This window comes from Talpa occidentalis, unplaced genomic scaffold (assembly GCF_014898055.3).
Source record: "Talpa occidentalis isolate TD23 unplaced genomic scaffold, MPIMG_talOcc4v2.1, whole genome shotgun sequence".
Taxonomy (NCBI): Eukaryota; Metazoa; Chordata; class Mammalia; order Eulipotyphla; family Talpidae; genus Talpa; species Talpa occidentalis.
Window position 1 is genome coordinate 57,164,353 of NW_026555331.1, and position 22,967 is coordinate 57,187,319.

Sequence of the window (22,967 nt, forward strand, 5' to 3'; positions counted from 1 at the left end):
TCCAAGAAAATAGAGCTTAGGGCCTCCCCAGTGGTGCAGTGGATTGAGCACAGCACTGTGAAGCTGTCCATAGCCTCTGCAGTGCCGGTTAGATTCCTGGCCGGCCAGGGAGAAACCCACATGGCAAGGCAGACCTCTCCTGTCTCGCCCGCTGCTCCCCACAGCAGTGTTTTCAGTCATCCTGCCTGTTCTACTCCCAGCTCTGTCTCTGGTGAATTCTCTCGCCCTCCCGCACCTCTGGCCTGTACCCCAGTTCTTGTATAAATAAATAAATAAATTTTTAAAAAATAGAGCTTAGCAAAAATTTTTATTAATCTTTTAAGAGCAGAAGATCTTATGATGACTCTGGAATTTAAGTTTGCAGTGATTCCCTGGTAAAATTTTATATAAGATTTCTAAGTCCATTTTTTTGTGAGCATTTGGAGGGGAAAGAGAAACAGAAAAGAATGATCAGTTGGAAAAATAAAGATTCTTTAATAACAAATAGACACAGTCCATGTCAAATATTAATTTCAAAACAATTTCATTGACTTAATATATTGTTTCCTGTGATCTTCACCAAAATAATGTATTGACTCGGATAGCTATTATTTTGTCATTATTGTTACAGATGAGAATATTCCCAGGTCCAAAATAACTTGCCTAAGGTCATTAATGTAAAGGAGAGAGGCAGGAATTTAACTTGGGTTTCCTGGCCACCCCCAGTATGAAGGGGAGCTCAAACCTATTTGAAAACAAATTTCTTGGAGTCATTTTTCATTCTCCCAACTGAGAGGGAAGAGGAATTCTCTGCATCTTGATTCATCACTGCTAGCCATCATAAGCACATGGACAAGATCAGAAAATTTGGGGTAGATGATAAAATAGTGGTGTTTTCAACTTCAGGGTGAGAGAGTCTGAATGATAATCATTCATATTTTACCATGTGGTAGGCACTGTACTAACTACCTTATATGTACTAACTTACTTAATTTTCAAGTATTATTATCTTCATTTAATTAGGAAAGAAGTTCAGAAAGGTTAGTTAACCAAACCAATGTAACTAGGTAATGACAGAGCCAGAAATTGGGCCGTATTTGTCTTGCTTCAACACCTACCATTGGACACTGTCACAGCAGAGGGAAATGCTCTAGAAATGTAGTAGAGACCTTGATAGCTATTTTTTTTTATAAGGACTTGCATCACATGTTCTCAAATGGAGTTGGAGTTGAGGGTGAGGATATGACTAGAAGTTCACATCAGAAATTTGTGTATTTAAGTGAAAAAAAAACTTTTCATTTTAGAATTGTTATAGATTTATAGAAAAGTCACAAAGATAATAGTATCCTCCCCCACACAATTGCTCTTATTATTAACATCTTAGTATATGTATGTATAAATGATATTTAGTATAGTATATTTGTCACAATTGTGGGTGTTATTTTTGAAAGCACATTCAATTTTATAAAGTATAAAGTTGTATATTTGAGAAATAATAGACGATATTAAAGTTTAACAAAACTCTCCTCCAGTGAATATACAGGAGATACAGATTCTTCTTCATGTCACAGACTTTTAAGTGGTGTATCCACAAGAGGGTATACTGGTCGGATAGTGAGGTTTTTATAAGCACTATAGGGAAACATAAGTCTCAACATGAAAAATACTGGGCCTCCCTGGTGGCGTAAGGGGTTAAGTTGCAGCACTATGAAGCTGTTGATATCCACTGCAGCAGGAGCCACTGCAGCCCACATGGTGTGGCAGACCTCTCCTGTCTCACCGGCTGCTCCCCTCAGCAGTGTATTTCAGTCAATCCTTCTGTTCTGTTTCCCAGTCTGTCTCTGGTGAATCCCCTTCCCTCCACTCCCTCCCCACACATCTGGCCTGTACCCCCAGTTCTTGCATATTTAAATAAATAAATCTTAAAAAAATAAGTAAAAGTGAAAAATACTGATATTATGAAAGATGGAAACCAAAGTTGAAAGGATTAAAAGGGAAATTTAATGAATATACAAATTATTGTGCATCTTAAAAATTAACTGCATAATAACAGGAGGAAATGTGTAGCCTAGAAAGAAACAGTTTAAAGCAGTGGTTCTCAGCCTTGATTGCTCATTGGAATCATAAGGGGAACTTTCAAAATTTCATACCTACTCCCACTCCCAAACAGTCTAATCTCATTGATCTGGGATGAAAGCTGATGGCTTTAAAAGCTCCCCAGGTGATTCTAAATTCTGGGATATCAGAAAGTTGATAGGGCCGAAAGGGGAATTTAATGAGAATGCAAATTATTATTGTTGAAACAAATTAGTAATGATATTATTTCAGAAATCTGTTATTCATCTGCTCTCAGAAATAATACTAAAAGTATGGTACCTGGGCAAAGAAATTAGGTCCTCTCTACTTTTCCAACTGCAATAGCACATCCAGTTCAGCTACATTTCAAGAAGCACATTCACTAACTGATGTGAAAAAAACGAATGTCATATCATCTTCATCTCTGACACACAACTTAAAAATGACATGATAGAGATTTTTAAATATTTGCAAAGATACGTTATATGGGTGAGGAATTAGAATTTTTTTCTTTTTGACCTTTATGTTTTCTAAAGGGTAGAAACTCAACTGAGGACAGTTCAGCTCAGTCTGGAAAAAAGCTTTCTAACAATATGCCCTTGTTAGAGTTATCCAATCAGAAATTATGCAATATCTCTATTTGGTTTTGGAGAGCCTTCCTGTTTACATGAACCTTCCAACTTTGAGCTACTAGATCAGTGTCCATAAAGGCTAAATCCATATGCTGCATTCCTTTTTTCCACCAGTGGCAGTAGCCCAGTACCCTGAGCAGAGTAGGACCATTAACAAACATGTATTGAACATGTGACTGTTAATTACATTTCTGAATTGCAACAATAAACCAAAGGCCATGTCTGCAATGCAGAGTGAAAGTAGGCATTCATACCAATTCAGATTTATTTTTCACTTGACTTAAAATATACAATTGCTAAGCCAAAATTTATTTTGCTTCAAATTATCTTAGTACTACAATTTCTTATTTACATTCTCACCTGTCTTGAAGGCAGTTATATAAACACACATCTCCCTCCATTTCTTCATACCCTGTAGAACACAAGACCTCTAGATCTCCCTTTCTTGGCCACCTTCTTTGTAAGACCACCCAAGTGTTCAGCCCCAGCTGGCTGCAGAAGGACTTCACTGTTCATTTCACTGCAGCCCTTACTGCCCTCCACAGATCACCATGACTAATCAGGTGGTATGACAGTCTGCACCAATCATTAAGATGACCCAAATTAGCATCCTGGCCATGTCACAGTACATTCTTTCCACATTTACAGTCATGGCCTAAGAGTGAAGCAGAAACTTGGATGTGCTTATTTGTGCTTGCCTTGTAACATGCATTACAATTGTCATAAGCTGCTTCGGTGCTTTAAATCTGTAAATAAGAATAATCTGCCCATTATTGAACCAGAATTGAGATCTGAGGATAAAGGAGAAAGTGTAGATGCCTTAGCATTTCCTCTCATTTGCCATTTTCTTTCACAGTTGTAGTACAAAGCATCTTAGCACAACACATTCCCCACTTTTTTGCTTAGAAGGGATAATTAATCAGAATGTTTTTCTATCATGAGCAGAGAAACAAGTCTTCCCTAGCCAGGTGAAGAAGGTTTTACAGGCTATATATTCATTACAGGAATCTTGCAATCCAGTTTCTTAGAGTACACAGGTCAGTGGAACTCATTTCTTCATAAGACACAGGCAACCTTATTTTAATCACAACTGGAATTGTTGGCACCTTGCACTGCCTGGTGTAAATTATCCCCAAAATATTTGCATTCTTGATAGCCATTTTTGAACAATGCATTTAATAAGTAGAGGGTCCTATTACCTGCTAAATGTTAGCATAAATTAACAATCCATTATGCACAATAAGTTTTATAAAACATTTACAGATAGAGATCATGTTTAATTAAAATTTACTTGCATATGAAAGCCAAGTGCACTAATGATCACAATGACCTTTTATTACCTGCAGTCCCTTGTTTTGGCTGGATGATTGACAGCTTGCTGTTTGGCTACCATGTTGAATTTCAGCTGACAAGACTTTTCATTTTAACTCAATTTGCCCGCCTATCACAAGCTGGTGGCAGGCCAGACCCAAGTCACCCAGCTTTGCCTCAGCAGCTTGCTCTAGTTCTCATTAGTACGCATTTATTCAGTGGAAATTGGAAGACAAATGCTTGAAGGCATGTGAACTAAGTATAGCAAATTAGGTTTAAAGACTGAATATTTATAAGTATATGGAAAGTTTTTTTTTTTTTTAATTCTAGAGCGAATTGAGAACTGAGTGCTAGCTTTGGTATAAAAGAAACGAAGATAGAAGGGGGAAGGAAGATTCTAAGAATAACAATACTATAAGCTTTTTCTTTCCATTTTGGAAATATGTAAAATCTCTCTGACAACACCTTATCAAATACCAACCTGGCCTCTCTTTCATGGAGTGCTTGCACAATGAAGTTTAGCACCTCGTGTGTGAGAAGGGGGGAAAAATGAGGGTCATGTTCATTTGTTGCTTGGTTATCCCTTGGTATGTTTTAAATTGCCTTGTTTGTTCGGCACTAGCACAGAAACAGATGTTGCTCTACCGTGCAGGATAATTTACTGTACCTCCTGGTGCAGCGTGGAAGTCCTCCCAGGGCCCAGCTGGTCTGTCAGTGGCACTGGCTGGTGTCTGCTCAACTATGACAACTACAAGTAGAGGCTGCAATTTTTTTCATTGTGCAGTTGTCATTCTTCTCAACATATAGCTCTGCCTGCATTCTTACTCGGGCTGGTGGAAAAGCTGCTGGCTTTTGTGTCTGTATGTTGAAACAGAGTCACAGAAGCTCCACTACCCATTGTTGATAATAATGCAGCTCATTACTACTGGCGTCTACTGATCATCAGCATGATGGCTCGGAGCGTGAGCCAACCTCGTTGCGCACACATAACTGGTACTGGAAGGTAAAAGAGATTTGTCATTTACGATGTGACCGCTAAGCCACACTTTGTGCTCCATTATTGTGATTAACTTCTGCCGAAGATAAGCTTGCCCAGTTGTCATTTGTGCTACTGCAGTGGGCACAAGCTGCCATGCTTCCCTCAAGCACGTCGGCCAATCAGCTAGTACCATGTGATTTGGACTATTAAATACCTGCCTTGTCACAGAGACAACCCACAACGATCTTGCCTTGGTATTTCTTCTTCCCACACCCCTACTGGACTTGTTAGGCGAACAACACTGCGATGTATGTCACCTGCATTCCACACCACAAGCTAAAATGATGTTGTGACGTTGTTGATCCGAGAGAGCCAGGAGCAGAGCATGGGAAGCCAGCCCTCGCTTTTCACCACAGAAATGTTAGTCACTGGTGTCCAGCCAGCTGAGATCCATTGTGTCAGGTGCCTTGTGGGCTATCTGTGCCTTGTGGCTGTGTTTGAAAACCAAAGTTCTTTTCTGGCCTCATCGCCAACAAAATGATTTGACTCTGCTTGATTATAATAACGAAGGGAATCCAAAAAAATATGCACAGCCTCACTGTACGTCAAATTGAATCACCACACTGGCCACGCAGAACTGACCGCAGCCTCATTTCTTTAGACAAATGCATATTTAGGGAAAAGCCTCCTGGGAGAAGCTACCCAAATCCCCTTTAGATCCCTATGCAAGCTGTGCATTATTTGAATTTTAGTAAATAACACTAATTTTTATTTTCTGGCTGACCCAAGCCCTTACCGACTGACCTGTTTCTATGATCTAATAATTGGGTACTCTATGTTTCAGGGGTTTGCTGAACACTAACAAACTGGTGTGTGTGTATGTGTGTCTAAATTGCAAAGCATGAACACAGCCATTTATTACCATGTGAAGGGGGGAAGAAACTCAATTTGAAGTTCTTTTTCACATTGCTGATTAGAAAGAATCAACCTTTATATTCTAGGACCCATTCACGCTGGTGAAAACATAGTCAGTTTTGATTATGAAGGCAGAGATGCAGACCTAGACAGGAGCTACATGCTGATATGCATGCTATCAGAATGATTTATGCAAATTATGCATATTATTCCCAAAGGAATTCCTCCTCAAACTGCCAGGATAAATTGCCGGAAATTAGCCATAAAATCTGTCGTGCTAGGAGCAAAAGGTGAAGGCCACTGGGAAAGCAAGGACATTCAGCTTCTGGAATCTTCCAGATTATGATGGTGGCTTATTTTCCTTGAATACTGAGGGAAATATGGTTTTCTTCTGAATCCTATAAAAGTATTTTCTTTTTGAAATTTTTCTAGCAAATGCTGGCTCACATTTTATTTACAGCTAGCATAAAAGAAATTAAGTGTTGAGCTGTCTCAGAAAGCACTATTACAATTACTTTACTATTAACTGCCTAAGTGGTTATTAAATACCTAAGCCTGGTTTCATAGGCACTGCTGATGTGAAGGTTGGTGAGATAAGCTACCAGATACGTGCTTTAACAGGGATACTGTTTTAATTTACATTGTGCACACTTATAACACAACATTCATCTCTGCAAACCATTCTTTCTGACAAAAATCCTAATTAATGACTTTCTGCCCAAGAACAGCACTGTTGGCCTGTCTGTGAAATGCCCCCAAGTTGTGTAGGTGGGGTCACTTCTGCCTTACCCCTCCCCCCCTCACTTTCACCTTCCTAAGTAACCACCAAGGCTCCCTTTTGGTGCTCAATAGGTGTGTTTAGGAAAGGATTTCCTTCTCAATGCTAGTAGTGATGAGCTCAGACAAATTGAGAACATTTTTCAGAACAGTCATGTTGTATTTTTTTTGACTATTGTGAAAATTTCTCTAACACAAGAAAAAAGGGGTGAATAGGCTAGCAAAATTTGCATATCCAGCAATATTTTCACAAAATAATTAAAAAGCAATTAAAGAATATTCAATAAAATGCTAAATTGAATATGTAACCCAGTATTCTAACTTTAAGATTCTACCACATTGGCTTAAATTTTTTTTTTGGACTGGAAGATTTTTTTCTTAATTTATTTTCTTACATCATTGGTAATTTTTGAACAGTATGTGATTTCTCCCCTCAGCTGTAGAACCCATAAATCTCCCGCCACCACGGCACCTGTGAACCATCTTATGCTCTTCCCTCACCTGTTTTAACCCCTCACCTCCCCTCCCCTGCTGAATGCCTCAGATCTATGGTCAGCTTGCAAGTTTTGATTTTTCCTAATCCTTTGTTAGAATAGTCATGTTTTAATAAGCTGTTTGCTTGTTTCCTTCAGAAAGCACTGTAATGGAGGTTTTACGACTATCCTCATTTTCAAGCATCGTGCGTTGTGTTCTTGAAGATATGACTCTACATTCAGAGACTGGAGACTACCACCTACGAAAGGGAGACTTGCTAGCCATCTTTCCTGCAATGATACACAGTGACCCTGAAATCTATGATGCTCCAATGGTAAATAAGCTCATGCCAGTCATTGCTACTTAGGTACTCCAAGCATATTCCTCTTCCTCATGAGCTGATTCTGTCTCTCCCTTTGTCACCTTTTTCCAGAAGGGACTTGCAACAGCCCAGTGACTTCTGTTTTCCCTTCCAATGGGAAAAATTTCCTATTAATGGGAGGGTTTCCATGAATTATTTCTTCCAATGGTTTTATGACCTGTGAATAGAATACAGTGGTGACACTAAATGCTAGTTTCCTCAAATGAAATAGACTTTGTACCTTGGACACTTAACCTTTAATCCAAAATTACACAGAAAATTTTTTTTAATTTATTTATTTATGCATACAAGAGCTGGGGTACAGGCCAGAGGTGCAGGGGGTGAGAGGATGCACCAGAGACAGAGTGGGGAACAGAACAGGCAGAATGACTGAAATACATTGCTGAGGGGAACAGCAGGTGAGGCAGGAGAGGTCGGCTGTGCCATGTGGGTTGCTCCCTGGCCGGTGTGGTGCTTAACCCCTTGCGCCAGCAGGGAGGCCCTACACAGAGAATTTTTGACAACGTGGAGGGCTAGCTAGTGACAGGTAGGTGCCTTAGAGAATAAATAATGATAACTATTTTGCAAATTATTTCCAGAGTGAGCCTGACTGTCCCAAAGTCAAGTACCACCAGAGCATAGAAAAGCCCATATACTTTTCACCACTTACTAAATCTGTGTGCCCCTTCTTGATCAATTAGGATGGTATTATGAACTTGAGATTATAAAGCTGCTGCTCACGGGTGAAGCTCTGAGGGTAATTGTGTCATCTCCTTGTATTTTTTTCTGAAGCTGGAGTTAATGAATATCAAAGGCTGGAAATTAATCCACCCTGGTTCATCCCTTAATACTACTTCAGAGGTTCATCACCTGAATGCAAATTGAATGCAGTCATATTCTGCCAGGGCTTCTCATGAAGTAATGTTGTTGCTGCAGTAGTTTTGTATATTTTTGTATATAAAATGCCATTTTTCAAAGGAAAACTCCTGTGCTCTCTTTCAGCAGTTCATAGATAATCCACTTTTTAACCCACCAGTTTCAAAGTACATGTTTTGCAGTCAGGCTGGATTAAAATATACTGTTTAGTTTTGGGAATTAGTAAGAGATTTTTAAATACAATAAGATAGTTTGCATTTATTCAGCAAAGGCAGTATTTCTTAAGTAAGGGGAGAATATACATATTTATGTGTTTCAGAAGAAGAGACATTATATGAATGATGGTAGCAAATTAGAGATAGGATATTAGTGAATAAATGAATATTCTACAGACAACAGCTTTACTGCCATATCTGTCTATATCAAAAGCTCACACATAAGTAGATATTCAATAAATAGGGTAAATAAATAATATTTGAAAAATATTAAAAAATGTAAAAGTTTCATTTTACCTACAATTTTTATTTATTTAACTTCTGCTTGTTATTTTCATTGTGGTTATCCCACTAATCATTAAATTTATTATTCATGTTATAGTAGTAAAATCAATGTTGTGGCTATCAGTAAATACACAATAAGTTTTTACCAAATTACTATCCTTTTTATAGTACTATTCTTTGGGCTCCTGACCCTATGAAAGAAAAAGTCATGAGTTAGACTTGTAGGAATTTAAAAATCAAATTTAACATTGAAACTCTGTTGGTTTACATTGTTTCTTTGAATACTACATAGCCATGCCCAAACTGCATAATTAAATTGACTGATTGTTTTAAAAGATTTATTCTGTTATTTATTTATGTGTACAAGAACTGGGGTATAGATCAGAGGTGTGGGAGTGGTGAGAGGATTCACCAGAGACAAAGTGGGGAGCAGAACAGGCAGATCTACTGAAGTACACTGCAAAGGGAAGAAGTGGGTGAGACAGGAGAGGTCTGCTGCACCATGTGGGTTAGCTCCCTGGCCAGGGATAAACTCAGGTCATAGTGGTGCTAGTTCTGAGACTTAACCCTTAGGCCACCAGGAAGACCCTAAAATTGACTGATTTTAATAGTAATCAGTAAGCAGAATGCTCCTATTAAATCTGTGGAAGAACAATATTCTTTTGGAAGAATTGCAATATTATAAATATTATAAATGCTTATTTCATAAATATTTAATATTTATAAAATAAATGGTTATTTTGCATCAATAGAATAGTTCTAACTCTGTTTCTTACTAGATTTAACATTAGCAAATTATACCTGATTAATATTAAATATTAAAATTAACTAGATCTCCTTTTTCACTAGTTTTATATTCTTGAAATCAGTTATGGTATACTGATAACTCTTGGCACAGGAAAAAATTATATAATTCAGAATCATTTATTTATGATTTGGCAAGGGCATATGTAATCATTCTATAATAACTTACCACTGTCAAGCATATAGACTACTTTTATTCTTAACAACTAAGGATGCCAATAAGGAGATGCTGATAGACAGATGCCCATCCCACACCAGCACATTTTGACAGTTAAGAAGAGAGGAAAATGATATCCTTGGCCATTGGTCATTGAGAGCACTGGCTCAGGAGCCCATGAGAAGGACATCTTTCCACCTTTCTGTCTTGTACCTCATAGAACTTGAATAGGAAGTCCAGGTCTTAGATATAGAAAACAGATAACAATGGTTAGGTCAAAGACATGAAGATAACTAACTCCAGATATAGGTGTAGTTATTCTTGGAGAACACAGAGACTGGGGCCTCCCTGGTGGCACTATGGCACTATGAAGCTGTCCCCACCCACTGCAGCATGAGTTCGATCCCCAGCCAGGGAGGTGACCCACATGGCGCAGCAGACCTCTCCTGTCTCGCCTGCTGCTCCCCTCAATTCACCTGTTCTCCCTACTCTGTCTCTGGTGAACCCTCTCACCGCCCCCCCCCACACCTCTGGCCTGTACCCCAGCTCTTGTATGCATAAATAAATAAATCTTAAAAAAAAAAAAACACAGAGACTGGAAAATCTTATCAGAACATAGGTTCTCCCAACCCAATAAGACATGGCTTCAGGCTATTCAAGCCCAAGAGATTCTACAATATTACATTCCAAAACCAGACCATGATCTTCCTTCACACATCTCTCTATTTCTGGAATATCCTTCCTCACTTGTCACCCAAGAGGTTCACCTCTTCTTTGACAATGTTTCTGATTCCCACTTCATTCCCCAAAATCATTGCCCACACTGTGGCCTGTGTGTACCTTTGTTACGGTGCAAGCACACAGTGTTTTGCAATTGCTTGTTTACCTGTCTGTTCTCCCACATGCTCTAAGCTCCAGAAGGGAAAGACCCTGTCATGGCCTTCTCTGTGTTCTCAGTGCCTGGCACGCGGGAGAGTATCCATTGAAGGTGAATAAATAAGGGGATGATGGAATGAATGAAGGGAATGAAAGTGAAAATACGCTTCAGTTAATATTTTAATTCAGGATAAATATTCCATATTCATATATGTACTGCACCTAAATACATCAAATCAATGAAGTAACATGTACAAATATGATAGTAATTCTGGGGGAGTAAGAACTATGGTGAAAGGAGAACCGTGGAACATCTAAATGAGACCAGCTGGCTATTTCTGAACCAACACTTAATACCTGTAAGTATCTGGACCTGGTGTGACCCAAATAATTTTTATTCCTTTTAAATATTAAGAAAAAAACACAGATTTCTGGGTGATGCTAAGTTTTTAAATGTTTGGGAAAATAAAGTTTAAAACATAATGGAGGCTAGACAGAAGGTGTTTGGTACCAAATTGGACCTATAAGCTACCTGGATGCAACCTCTGTTAAGAATAATTATTTTCCTGAATCTCAGTTGCTTAATTTATTGTAATGTTAAACACTCAGGTGGTTCTTGCCTATGTGGAAAGCAAATTGTCAAGTGAAATTTAAACTAATGCGGGAGAACAAAGGAAACAACTCATTCCAATTCCTTCTTTTTCTTTATTGGTCTAAATGCTATCAGAGAAAATCTAATTAATCTGTCTGTTAAAAAGGACTGGAGAGCTTTTTAAATTTTTCTGAAAACCCCCTCAAATTTTTGTTTATCGTCACCGAGAATTCCAGCACCTGGCTCACAAATAATCAGTAAATGATGATGATTTCTTTTCGGCCAAAATGCAGTCTCCAAAACTGAAGCAGTGGAGAAGAACAAATCTATTTTTATTTCAGGAAAATGCAAATGAAAACTGCAAGGATATATGGTCTTACACCTGTATGACCCATATTAAAATGACCAGAATTAACAAATGCAGGCAATGGTATGGAGAAAAAGGAACCCTTATATACTGCTGGTGGGAATGTAGACTGGTTTAGCCCTTATGGATCTGCCATGTGACCCAGCAATTCTGCTCCTTAGGTATCTACCCAAAGAACACAAAAACACTAATTTCAGAGGAAACGGTATTCCTATGTTCATTGTAACACTATTTACAATAGCCATGATATGGAAGAGCAGATCTATTGGTTAATCTTTCTATGGCCAGTGCTTAGGTACAAAGTTAAGCATGGGACACTGTTGCTCTATAAGAAAGAAACAGCAAAAACATTTAAGAGGATAACACATTATCAGAAGCTCCCTGTAGAAAGGGCACAGTGAAATGACCCAATAATTCTAAAGCCATCAGAGTCAAAAGCGCCGATATTGAAAGGTCTTACTTTCTAACAATATCACACAAATTTACCCGCTATGCCTTTTAGAGGCATAGGGATTATAAAGTGATAAATTAACTTAAAAGTCCTTGGAAACATTCTAAATCTCTATAAAAATTGTCGTGTCAATATTATTTTGGTTATCATCACTGTTCTTAGAATATACTAGTTATTGCCACATGAACGGTCTAGAAGGTAGTAATTATGCTTAGTGAATTAAGTCAGTCAGAAAAAGCCCAGTATCGCATGATTTCACTCACATGTTATATAGAGAAGTAAACAAATTACCTGAATAGAATAAACACTTTGATTTTAAAGCCAAATAGTGGCAACCAGAAAGGGAGGAAGGGGAGTAAGTCAATCAGGTAAAAGAGGTCAATTTTATAATAAAGGATAGAAATGGACTTTGAGTGGTGAATTCAATATAGTATATACAGATATTGATTTATCATGATGCCTACCTGAAACCTATATATTATAATGCAATCCTACATCAATAAAGACATATTTATATATATATATAAATATACACACATATGTAGATATGCTAGTTATGACAAGTGAGGAAATACTCTAATTTTTTTCTGTATCTCAAACTGGATTACAGACTGTTCACCACTATATTTCAAGGACATGGACATACATTGAGTATCTACCATCCTGAAAAACACAATGCTGGCCATAATGAAATTTCACAGAACTAAAAAAAGGCCGCTGTTCTTAAGAGCTTAATGACCCTGTTCACATGACCACATTTAGCCAGATGCTTCATGTTGGGAGAGCTTTTGCCGTATCAGTACACTGGCACTTTAAATCTACTATGCTGAAACTAACGAACAGTATGCTGGTAAACCAGCACTCTGAAATGCCCTGATTTTGTCAGTTTTCACATGTAAATAACCCCCCATTGTTGACTTCATGTTATCAATGTAACAATCTCGAAGACAGAATTTGGGAGAGATGTGCACACTCTCTCAAGCTGGAACAAACTGGCTATAGCCTAACGTGAGTGGAACCAAGTCTTGGAGTTAAAAAGGAGCTTCTGTGTCCTGTCATCTTGCTCCCAAGAGGACTGACTCTAAACCAGGACGACAGGGCAGCCCCTTCATTAGTTATTCATGATATTGAGCATATTTATTTCTAGGAAGCCTTACCTTATACCAAAATTATGAATTGAATGATGAAACTTGATCTTATTGTATGCCAGTTACCTCAGCAAGACCATAACTTATGTCTTTTTAACTTCAGTTCCTTGCATTCAGGAAGTGGTCAAAAAAATCTGATAAACTGAACAGAATAATTAGAACACAAATTAAAGTTATGCCATTTTTATTAGTCATTTATACCAAAAAATTATTCTCTGTACAGAAAATTGCCTTATTCAACTTTGATTTCTAGGGCTAAATATTATACGTTTCTATTTGTAGACACTGAACATTCATCTGCTCTTCCTTCCCTACATGTTTATTTACTCATTCAATATCTGTTTTCTTCAAAGACTTGAAGATTGCTTTTTTCCTCATGCATTTATTCTTTAATTCAATGAATATATATGGAAGCTATACTATGTGAAAAACACTATATTGGGGGCTTTGAGAATAAGAATAAGAAAGTCCAATAACTCCCATCTCCTGGGATGTTCTGGCTCTGCTGTTTCCCGGGGGTTAGCTGTATCTTCATTCTCATGGCAGGATTGCTAACCATGTTCACATATGACTAGGTGCAGAAGAGAAAGGTGATAACTACTCCCACCTGTTTTTCTTTCTTCACAAGAAGGGAAATTCTCCCAGATACCCCTAAGCTTTTCCCCTCTTGTACTGACAAGGTTGGTTCACACAACCTACTATAGATCAGTCAGAGACTAGAGCAATATAATTACTATGACTGACACTTAGACAAATTTTATACAGAAAAGGAATGTGAAGGAGTCAACCACAACAATCACTGGTGAATTTCAGTGTGTCCTTTTTCATAGGATTTATCTATTTTCATCCATTTAATATATTGCATTACTTGACCCTCTTTAAATCTGAAACACTGAGCTATTCTAGTCAGTGCAGAGTTTAAGTCAGCATGAAAAATCCTATATTTAACTTATTTCAATGAGTGCTTCTTGAGCTTCCTACCCTTTGTTTTATGGCACTGTATCACCAGTAAGGCTCTTCTACTCCTTCCTTCTCTGTTTGGCTAAAGTCAGCAGCAACTACAAGTCGTTCTGTCTACTGGTTCCTGCTTGACAATGGAAAAGAACTGAAAATAAACTTTAACTCAAAAATATATTTATGGGCCTCCCTGGTGGTGCAGCAGTTGAGCACTGGGTTGCGAAGCTGCCCGCAGCCTCTGAAGCGCCGGTTAGATTTCGATCCCTGGCCACCTGGCGAGGGTCCCACATGGTGTGCAGACCTCTCCTGCCACCTGCTGCTCCCCTCAGCACTGTACTTCGTCAGTCTGCCTGCTCTGCTCTCCGCTCTGGCTCTGGTGAATTCTCTCACCCTCCTCTGACGTACCCAGTGCTTGTATAAATAAATAAATAAATCTTTAAAAAAGTGATGTTTTTAAATATAAATATATATATATATATATTTATGCCTGGGGGACTTCTGGTGGCATAAGGGTTAAGTCTCAGCACTATCATGGCAGTGCCACTGTGTCCTGCGTTCAATCCCCAACCAGGGAATTAAACCCACATGGCGCAGTAGACCTCTCCTGTGTCACCCTCTGCTCCCCTCAGCAGTGTATTTCAGTCAGTCTGCCTGTTCTGTTCCCCACTCTGTCTCTGGTGAATCCTCTTAACCCCTGTACCTCTGGCCTACACCCCAATTCTTCTATATATAAATAAATAAATCTTAAAAAAAATAATAAAATAAAATCAAGATTAAATTTAAAATATATACATGTACACACACACACACACACACACACACACACACACACCCTGACATTAATCTAATCAGTGATTTAATTCACCACCTACTTGCTTTGGTAGCCCCAGTGGTGAATTGAATCACTTCTTGTTTTATAATATAAATAACTGAATAGGAATTTTTAAAATACCTATTATGAGGGAAGTCAACTGTAAGTGGTGGAAAACTAGAGGAGAGGCATTACTGATTAAGTAGAAATTTGAGAGAATTGAATGGAAACACTGGGGTTGGGGATTACTCATGGGTTAGGTGTTCATTACTGTGTCCTCTTAGAGGGCAGAACATTCACTTTTGTGAAGAATAACAGGAAAGCCATAGTATCTGGCTTCTTGATATCAAGATACTATGAAGTTGGGACATCCCTGGTGGCACTAGGGATTAAGTCTCAGCACTATCAAGCTATGGCCAGCCACTGCAACATGAGTTCGATCCCTGGCCAGGGAGCTAACCCACATGTGGCGCAGCAGACATCTCCTGTCTCGCCCACTGCTCCCCTCAGCAGTGTATTTCAGTCAATCTACCTGTTCTGCTCCCCACTCTGTCTTTGGTGAATCCCCCACCCCCACACCTCTGGCCTACACCTCAGCTCTTGTATGCATAAATAAATAAAAATAAATTTTTTGAAAAAAAAATGACACTATGAAGTCATAACCCAACTAAGTTTTCTTTTTGCCATTTCTGGCTTAAACAGTAGGGCTAGAGTGAGACCTTTTCTGACAAATCATTTAATGGTCAAATTTGATTTATATTAACTGAGCCATGGCCAGGAGCTCTTGGAGTGCACTGAACTACTCAGGTTGGTGGTCACTGAGAAGGAGGAAGCAGCAATATTGAACACAGGCCAGCAGGCCTGAGGCACAGCAGTGGGAACGTTCATCAGTAAAGCGTGCCTGCTAGTAGCTTTATCTCTAGTAATAAAGTGGATGTCAGCAAAGAGTGTCCTTAGTCATTACTAGCATGATGAACAGGTATTTTTAGTTTAACCCTTGTTAGATCCTTCTGGATACATTCCAGAACTGCCTGTGGAAAATATACTTCAACAAGATGAGAAACTACCCAAAATATGTTCCATATGCCTGAATAGTTATCAAAATAAGTATCATGTATAAATGATACTTTTAAATGAAATGATTTCACTACTGGCATTGAGTGAGAAAATTACATCATTTGTGGTGGAATCAGGACCCATCCCTGAATTTTAGGGTTTTCATTATAACTTGAAATGCTTTCAGTCTGACCTGACCTGCTTCTTTGACACTGATTTCATGTAGTTCATTCAGAGTTGTGTGCTCTGCAGGTCTAATGCTAATGAGCACCAAGTACAGGAAAACATGGTTATTTTTCATGTATACCACCGACATTAATCTAATCAGTGGTTTAATTCACCATGGACTGAAAAAAGGTAACTCAGTCTCATTTTAGAAACTGAAGCGAGAGTAAATTAAGATGGTGGGCCAACCACCCAAGTAAACCAGCTCCATATGTAACAAGTAATTTATGTTATTTATGAAAACATACAGAAAACCTGCCAGCCTAGAGTTAACTCAAAAAGAGTTCATTTTAATACAATTGTCATCGGAGAAATTCAGTACATCAAAAATCAGGCAAGACTGATTTTGTAACTTAGTCCCTCTCGAGTGTTTTATGTGAATCTTATTATTTAACCCAGAAATTATCACTGAATCCTGTTAGTTCTTATCCATCAGTAGCTAACAGGAAAAGGAGAGAGAAAAGTATTAGTATCAATAACAACAATAAAGTAACTCTTACCTCTTACCCAACATTGGTCTATCAAGTGCCCATAAGTCAGGACTCATCTTAGACAATAAAATTAGAAATACCACCTCTCTACTTTGGGATCTCAGCATAGAAGAGAAATGTGAATTGAGAAAAAAAAGTAATATAGGTTTTTAGATTTCAATTTGACATGGGAAAGTAATTTCCTAATAACATTTGTGGTTTTTTTAAAGATTTATTTATTTATGCATACAAGAACTGGGATGTAGGCCAGAGGTGCAGGGGAAGAAGGTGTGTGTGAAAGGATTCACCAGAGACAGAGTGGGGAGCAGAACAGGCAGACTGACTGAAATACACTGCTGAGGGGAGCAGAAGGCGAGTCAGGAGAGGTCTGCTGCACCATGTGGGTTAGCACCCTGGCCTGGGATCGAACTCGTGTTGCACTGACTGGAGATAGCTTGATAGCGCTGTGTCTTTAACCCCTGCGCCACCAGGGAGGCCCACATTTGTGTTTTTGGAAAGCTTATATATGATATTATAAAGCAACCATCATTAAAATCATTTTGGTATTAAAAAAAGACACATGGAACAGTGGAACAAAATCAAACCCGGAAATAAATCCACAAATATATTGACATTAATTTATTATAAAAAGGCCATGACCATGCAATGGATAAAGGAAAATCTCTTCAACAAATGGTGTAGGGAAAACTGGACAGCCATAGTTAAAGAATGAACCTGGATCACTCTCTAACTCCATACACAAAATAAAATGACATGTATATAAACCCAAAATCATAAAACTTATAATATAAAACATATGTTGTATGTTCCATTACGTTAATGATAGAGAGATATCTTTGGGGACTTTGCCCCAAAAGCAAGAGAAATGAAAGAAAAACAAAAATTGGAACTATGCCAAATGAAAAACTTGAACAAAGCATAAAAAATAACAAATTAAAAAGATAGCCTGCTGGATATGATATTTGTACATCACACATTCAAGAAGGGGGTTATATCCAAAATATATGAAGAACTCATCCAATTAAACAAACACAAAAACTGATTTAAAAAAAAAAACAGGCATTTTTCCAAAGAGACTAAATAGATGACCAATGTTCATTGATCAGAAAATATCCATCATCACTTGTTATTAGAGAAATGCAAATCAAAACCACAAGAAGATACCATTCACCAGTGAGAATGGTTTACATCAAAAAGTCTACTAAGTGTCTACAAGTGTTGGTGAGAATATGAAAAAAGAGGACTCATGCACATTGTTGATGAAAAGGAAAATGGCATAGCCATGGCAGTGCGATCCTTTCTCAAAAGAATAAAAATAGGGCCTCCCATGGTGGCTCAGTGGTTGAGCACTGGGCTGCGAAGCTGCCCGCAGCCTCTGCAGCGCCTGATCAATCCCCAGCTTCCGGAGAGTGTCCCACATGGTGCGCAGACCTCTCCTGCCGCACCCACTGCTCCCTTCAGTAGTGTATTTTGTCAGTCTGCCTGTTCTGTTCCCCATCTGGCCCTGGTGAATTCTCTCACCCTCCTGCGCTTCTGACTGTAGCCAGTGCTTGTATTAAAAAAATAAATAAATAAAAATAGAAGCACAGTATGATCCAGAAATCCCACATCTGGGTACCCATCCAGAGAATCTGAAATCATCAGCTCAAATAGTTATGCACACCACAGTGTTTATTGCAGCATTTATAGTAGTTACGATATGAAAAGAATGCAAGACCTCGGGGCCTCCCTGGTGGCAGAAGGGGTTAAGATGAAACCTGTGAAGCTATTCGCAGCCACTGAAGATTGAGTTCGATCCCCAGGTTACCCACATGATGCAGCAGACCTCTCCTCTCCTTCTGCTCCCCTTAGCAGTATATTTCATTCAGTTTGCCTGTTCTGCTCCCCACTCTGTCTCTGGTGAATCTTCTCACCCACCATACCTCCGGCCTGTCCCCCAGTTCTTGTATGCATGAATAAATAAATCTTAAAAAAAAAAAAAAAAGAATGCATTACCTCACTGGTAGTTAATTGCATAAAGAAGACGAGGAAAAGTATCCAACTATATATATTTTTTTAAAGATTTATTTATTTATTTATACAAGCACTGGGTATAGTCAGAAACGCAGGAGGGTGAGAGAATTCACCAGAGCCAGAATGGGGAACAGAACAGGCAGACTGACGAAATACACTGCTGAGGGGAGCAGCGGGTGCGGCAGGAGAGGTCTGCATGCCATGTGAGACCCTCACTGGTGTCCGGGGATCGAACTGGCGCTGCAGAGGCTGCTGGCAGCTTCACAGCCCAGCGCTCAACTGCTGTGCCACCAGGAGAGACCCAAAGTATCCCACTATAAAGACAGATAAAATTTTGCCATTTGCAACAAAATAGTAGAAACTTATGGAGATTATGCAAAGTGAAATAGAAAGATAAAGACAAATGTGGGATGATTTTTCCCATTTGTGCAGTATAAGTTAATAAAGCAGTTGAATGGACAAAGCAAAACAAAAATAAACTAGTGAATATTGGTAACCGAAATGAGGTTATCACAAGTGAAGAAGATGGGGAGCCAGCAGAGGGGGTGATGACATGTTTTAAAATAAAAAGAATTGAAAAAAGAAAGTATACATGATTTGCACTTAGTCAAGTTTTACTTTCTGGTGTTTGCTGTATTTAAGAGCCTTTTGAGACAGGCAGGGAGAGCTGGCAACTTTGCAAATCTGAACACAAACTATTTCTCATAAATTTTTAATTTAACATTCTATATTCTCTTTTACAGGAATTTAGATTTGATCGTTTCGTAGAAGATGGTAAGATTAAAACCACCTTTTACAAAAGAGGGGAAAAGCTGAAGTATTACCTATTACCATTTGGATTTGGAGCCAGCAAATGTCCAGGACGATTTTTGGCAATTGCTGAAATAAAGCTATCCCTGATTGTACTTTTAACTTACTTTGATTTAGAAATAATTGATGATAAACCTGTCAGGCTAAACCATGATCGCTTTTTTCTTGGTATTGAGCATCCAGATTCAGATGTTTTATTTAGGTACAAAGCGAAATCATAAAAGGCTAAAAGGAAAGAAACCTATCCTCAGCTCATCTATTTGTTTTTCATTTCTGCAAATGTAATTGATTTGTGCATTTGTTTGTTTAAAAAGTGCCAATTTCAGCTTGTTGTGAGATCAGTCTGGTTTGTATTAGTCACAAAATCCATCATAAAATGCAACGATGACAGTATAAAAAAGATCTCAAAGTCAATTGAATAATAAACTTAAAATAACTTCTATAAGTTTCCACATATTGTGATTTTCACCTGTCATAGAAAATGTACTTTCAAAGCAATAGATTTAGCACTTTTTATAGTCACTCAAATTCTTCACTAATATATAAAAAAATATACTTTTTGTATTGCTGGAAATTTGTGCTGGAAATGGACACAGTCTAACAAATTCCAAATTCTCAGGAAGGAAATTAAATTTCCATGAGCTAGACTAGATAAAAATATTTCCTTCAAGTATATTATCAGTAATATCTGTATTGCCAGAATATGTTTACATTAAATGAGTTTCTTAGTATATTAAATGCTTCAACTTCACTTTAATATTTAATCAATAAGTGTTCTTTATTACTTTGTATACTATGGCTCAATAGAATAACATTTTTTGTTATGTAAGGCCACTCATGTTCAAGTTAGATGGTTGAAGATTTAATATGTAAGTACACTCAAAACCTATTATATATTCAAAAATTGTGTTAGGCATTCATATTGGCTTTATTGTAAGAGCAAATATTGAAATCATTACAGGATTGACTGTAGTATTTTGTTTTAGCATAAACTATAAAGTTTGTGCCAATATTGCAATTAACCATGAATGAAATACTTTCATTTTTGGAAGCTAAGAAACTAAATGGCAGTATTCTTGATAGCTCACCTTTTGAATTTGGGGTTTATTTGTATTATTTCGAATTACACTATGGAATGCAGTATAATTTCATATGCCGCAATTTAGCATTGTGTTATTGATTCAATTATTTCAAATACCAGATTACCAATTGACTACCTGGCTTCTGATATGAATGATCATACCTAATGTAAACACAGAAAGCAGCTATAAAAGTTAATTCATGCTGCATTAATTGGAACTTCTAATATTTCAGTAATGTGTTAATGTTGTTTAAAAGGAAAGTGATTTTTAAAATAACATTATAGGGCTTCCCCAGTGGCGCAGCGGTTGAGAGCTGGGTTGCCAAGCTGCCTGCAGCCTCTGCGGCACCAGTTCGATACCCGGCTGCTCCCCGGCCACCAGAGGAGGGTCCCACATGGTGCGCAGACCTCTCCTGCCGCCCGCTGCTCCCCTCGGCAGTGTACTTTGGTCCTTCCGCCTGCTCTGCTCCCCGCTCTGGCTCTGGTGAATTCTCTCACCCTTCCGCACTTCTGACTGTACCCAGTGCTTGTATAAATAAATAAATAAATCTTTTTAAAAAAAATTATTAAAAAAAAAGAAAATGTCTTCATTATTGTCCTCATTCTTGAAAAGAGATTTTACTATTGATAGATGCACAAGTCTGGGTTAAAAGTTATTTCTTCAAAGCACTCTGAAGTTCTTGCACATTCTTAAGGCTGCCATTGTTGTTATCAAGTGGCTGGCATTTAATAAGTTTAGTTATTTGGGGAGTAGTCTGTGTCTTCTCTCTAATGGCTTTCATTTGTTCTCTTTGTCTTTGATGTTCTTCATTTCTTTCTGTTTTTCATGCTTACATGTCATGGTGTTTCTTGAGTCTGAGAATGGATAGCTTTTATCTACTACAGAATGTTCTGAACTATTATCTCTTTAAATATTACATCTTCGGCCTCCCCGGTAGCCCAGCAGTTGAGCGCTGGGTTGCAAGGCTGCCCACAGCCTCTGCAGCGCCGGTTTCATACCCAGCCACTGGGTGAGGATCCCACATGGCTTGCAGACCTCTCCTGCCACCCTCTGCTCCCCTCAGCAGTGTACTTCATCAGTCTGCCTGTTCTACTCTCTGCTCTGTCTCTGGTGAATTCTCTCACCCTCCTGCACTTCTGCCTGTACCCAGTGCTTGCATAAATAAATAAATCTTAAATAAATAAATAAATAAATGTTACATCTCTCTGACTCTATATTAGATCCCCTTGTTCTACATTTCATGTGGCTTGACCTTGCCTCCCCTGGTTTTCTATCTCTAAATTTACATTGTTTCTTCAGATCTCTTCCAGTTTATTCTCAGTACACTATTTCTAATCTGCTCTTTTACTCATTCATTGAGGTTTTTTTCTTTTTATTTTAACTTAAGGTTTATAGGATTGAGTAATCATATTCCTTAAACCCCTTAGTTCATGATTCACAAGTATAATTGCTCCAAGGTTCTTCTGACTTTTATTTATGCATTCTGTTTTATCTCTTATCTCTACCACCAAACCATCCCTATTATAACTGAATATTCTTGTGTTTTGGATGTATATGTTTTTCTTTTTCTTGGGTTCATATGTTTTTAATTTATATAAATGCATTTTATAGAAATCATATCTTTCATAATTTTCTTACTAAGCTGTACATATTAAATCTATTGCTTTTAACAGTTGCAAAGATTTCCATAGTGTTCACCCACCATACTTTAATGATCTATTTACCTAGCGATGAAAATTTTTGGTTAATGAGTTAATCTGAGAGAGAGGCCAAAGCAAAAGTTGAAAGAGACTCAAACCTACCCTCCTATTGTTATGCCCAGCTACCCTCTGCCCTGAGCTGCTACAAACCACATCCTCCACCCATGTCCCCAACAATCATGTTTAGTCCATAGAGCCTTCATTCTCTTTGTGATATTATGTATTTTATCCTCAGATCCTTACAACCCTCTCTCCCCACGGGAACACCAGGCTTGATTTTGATTAAGTGTACCAGCCCCTAACTTGTCAGAATTCAGGTTTTCATTTCCACTCAGTTTGTTAAATTTAGTCTTAAATTCAGTTTTCTAGAATTTTCTTTTTTTCCTCCTATTTTCCTGATCATTTTTGATATCTTTTTCCTTCATCATGTACTCAATATTTTCTTTTACTTCTTTAAATATATTAAAAAAACCAATTTTATATTTTGCATCTACTATTTCCAAATCAGCTGTGTTCTGTGGGTCTGCTTCTGTAGTTTGTTTTTCTT

General features: G+C 38.0%; 1 protein-coding gene across 1 annotated transcript in view; it reads left to right on the forward strand.

Annotated features, from left to right (window-relative positions):
• LOC119249767 (cytochrome P450 7B1) overlaps positions 1-22,764 on the forward strand; it is a 195,114-nt gene extending 172,350 nt beyond the window's left edge. Inside the window, exons 5-6 of the mRNA XM_054692223.1 lie at positions 7,302-7,477; positions 19,572-22,764. Of these exons, the coding sequence (XP_054548198.1) occupies positions 7,302-7,477; positions 19,572-19,859 (464 nt within the window). The 3' untranslated portion in view covers positions 19,860-22,764. The remainder of the gene's footprint in view (positions 1-7,301; positions 7,478-19,571) is intronic.
• The last annotated feature ends 203 nt before the right edge of the window (positions 22,765-22,967 follow it).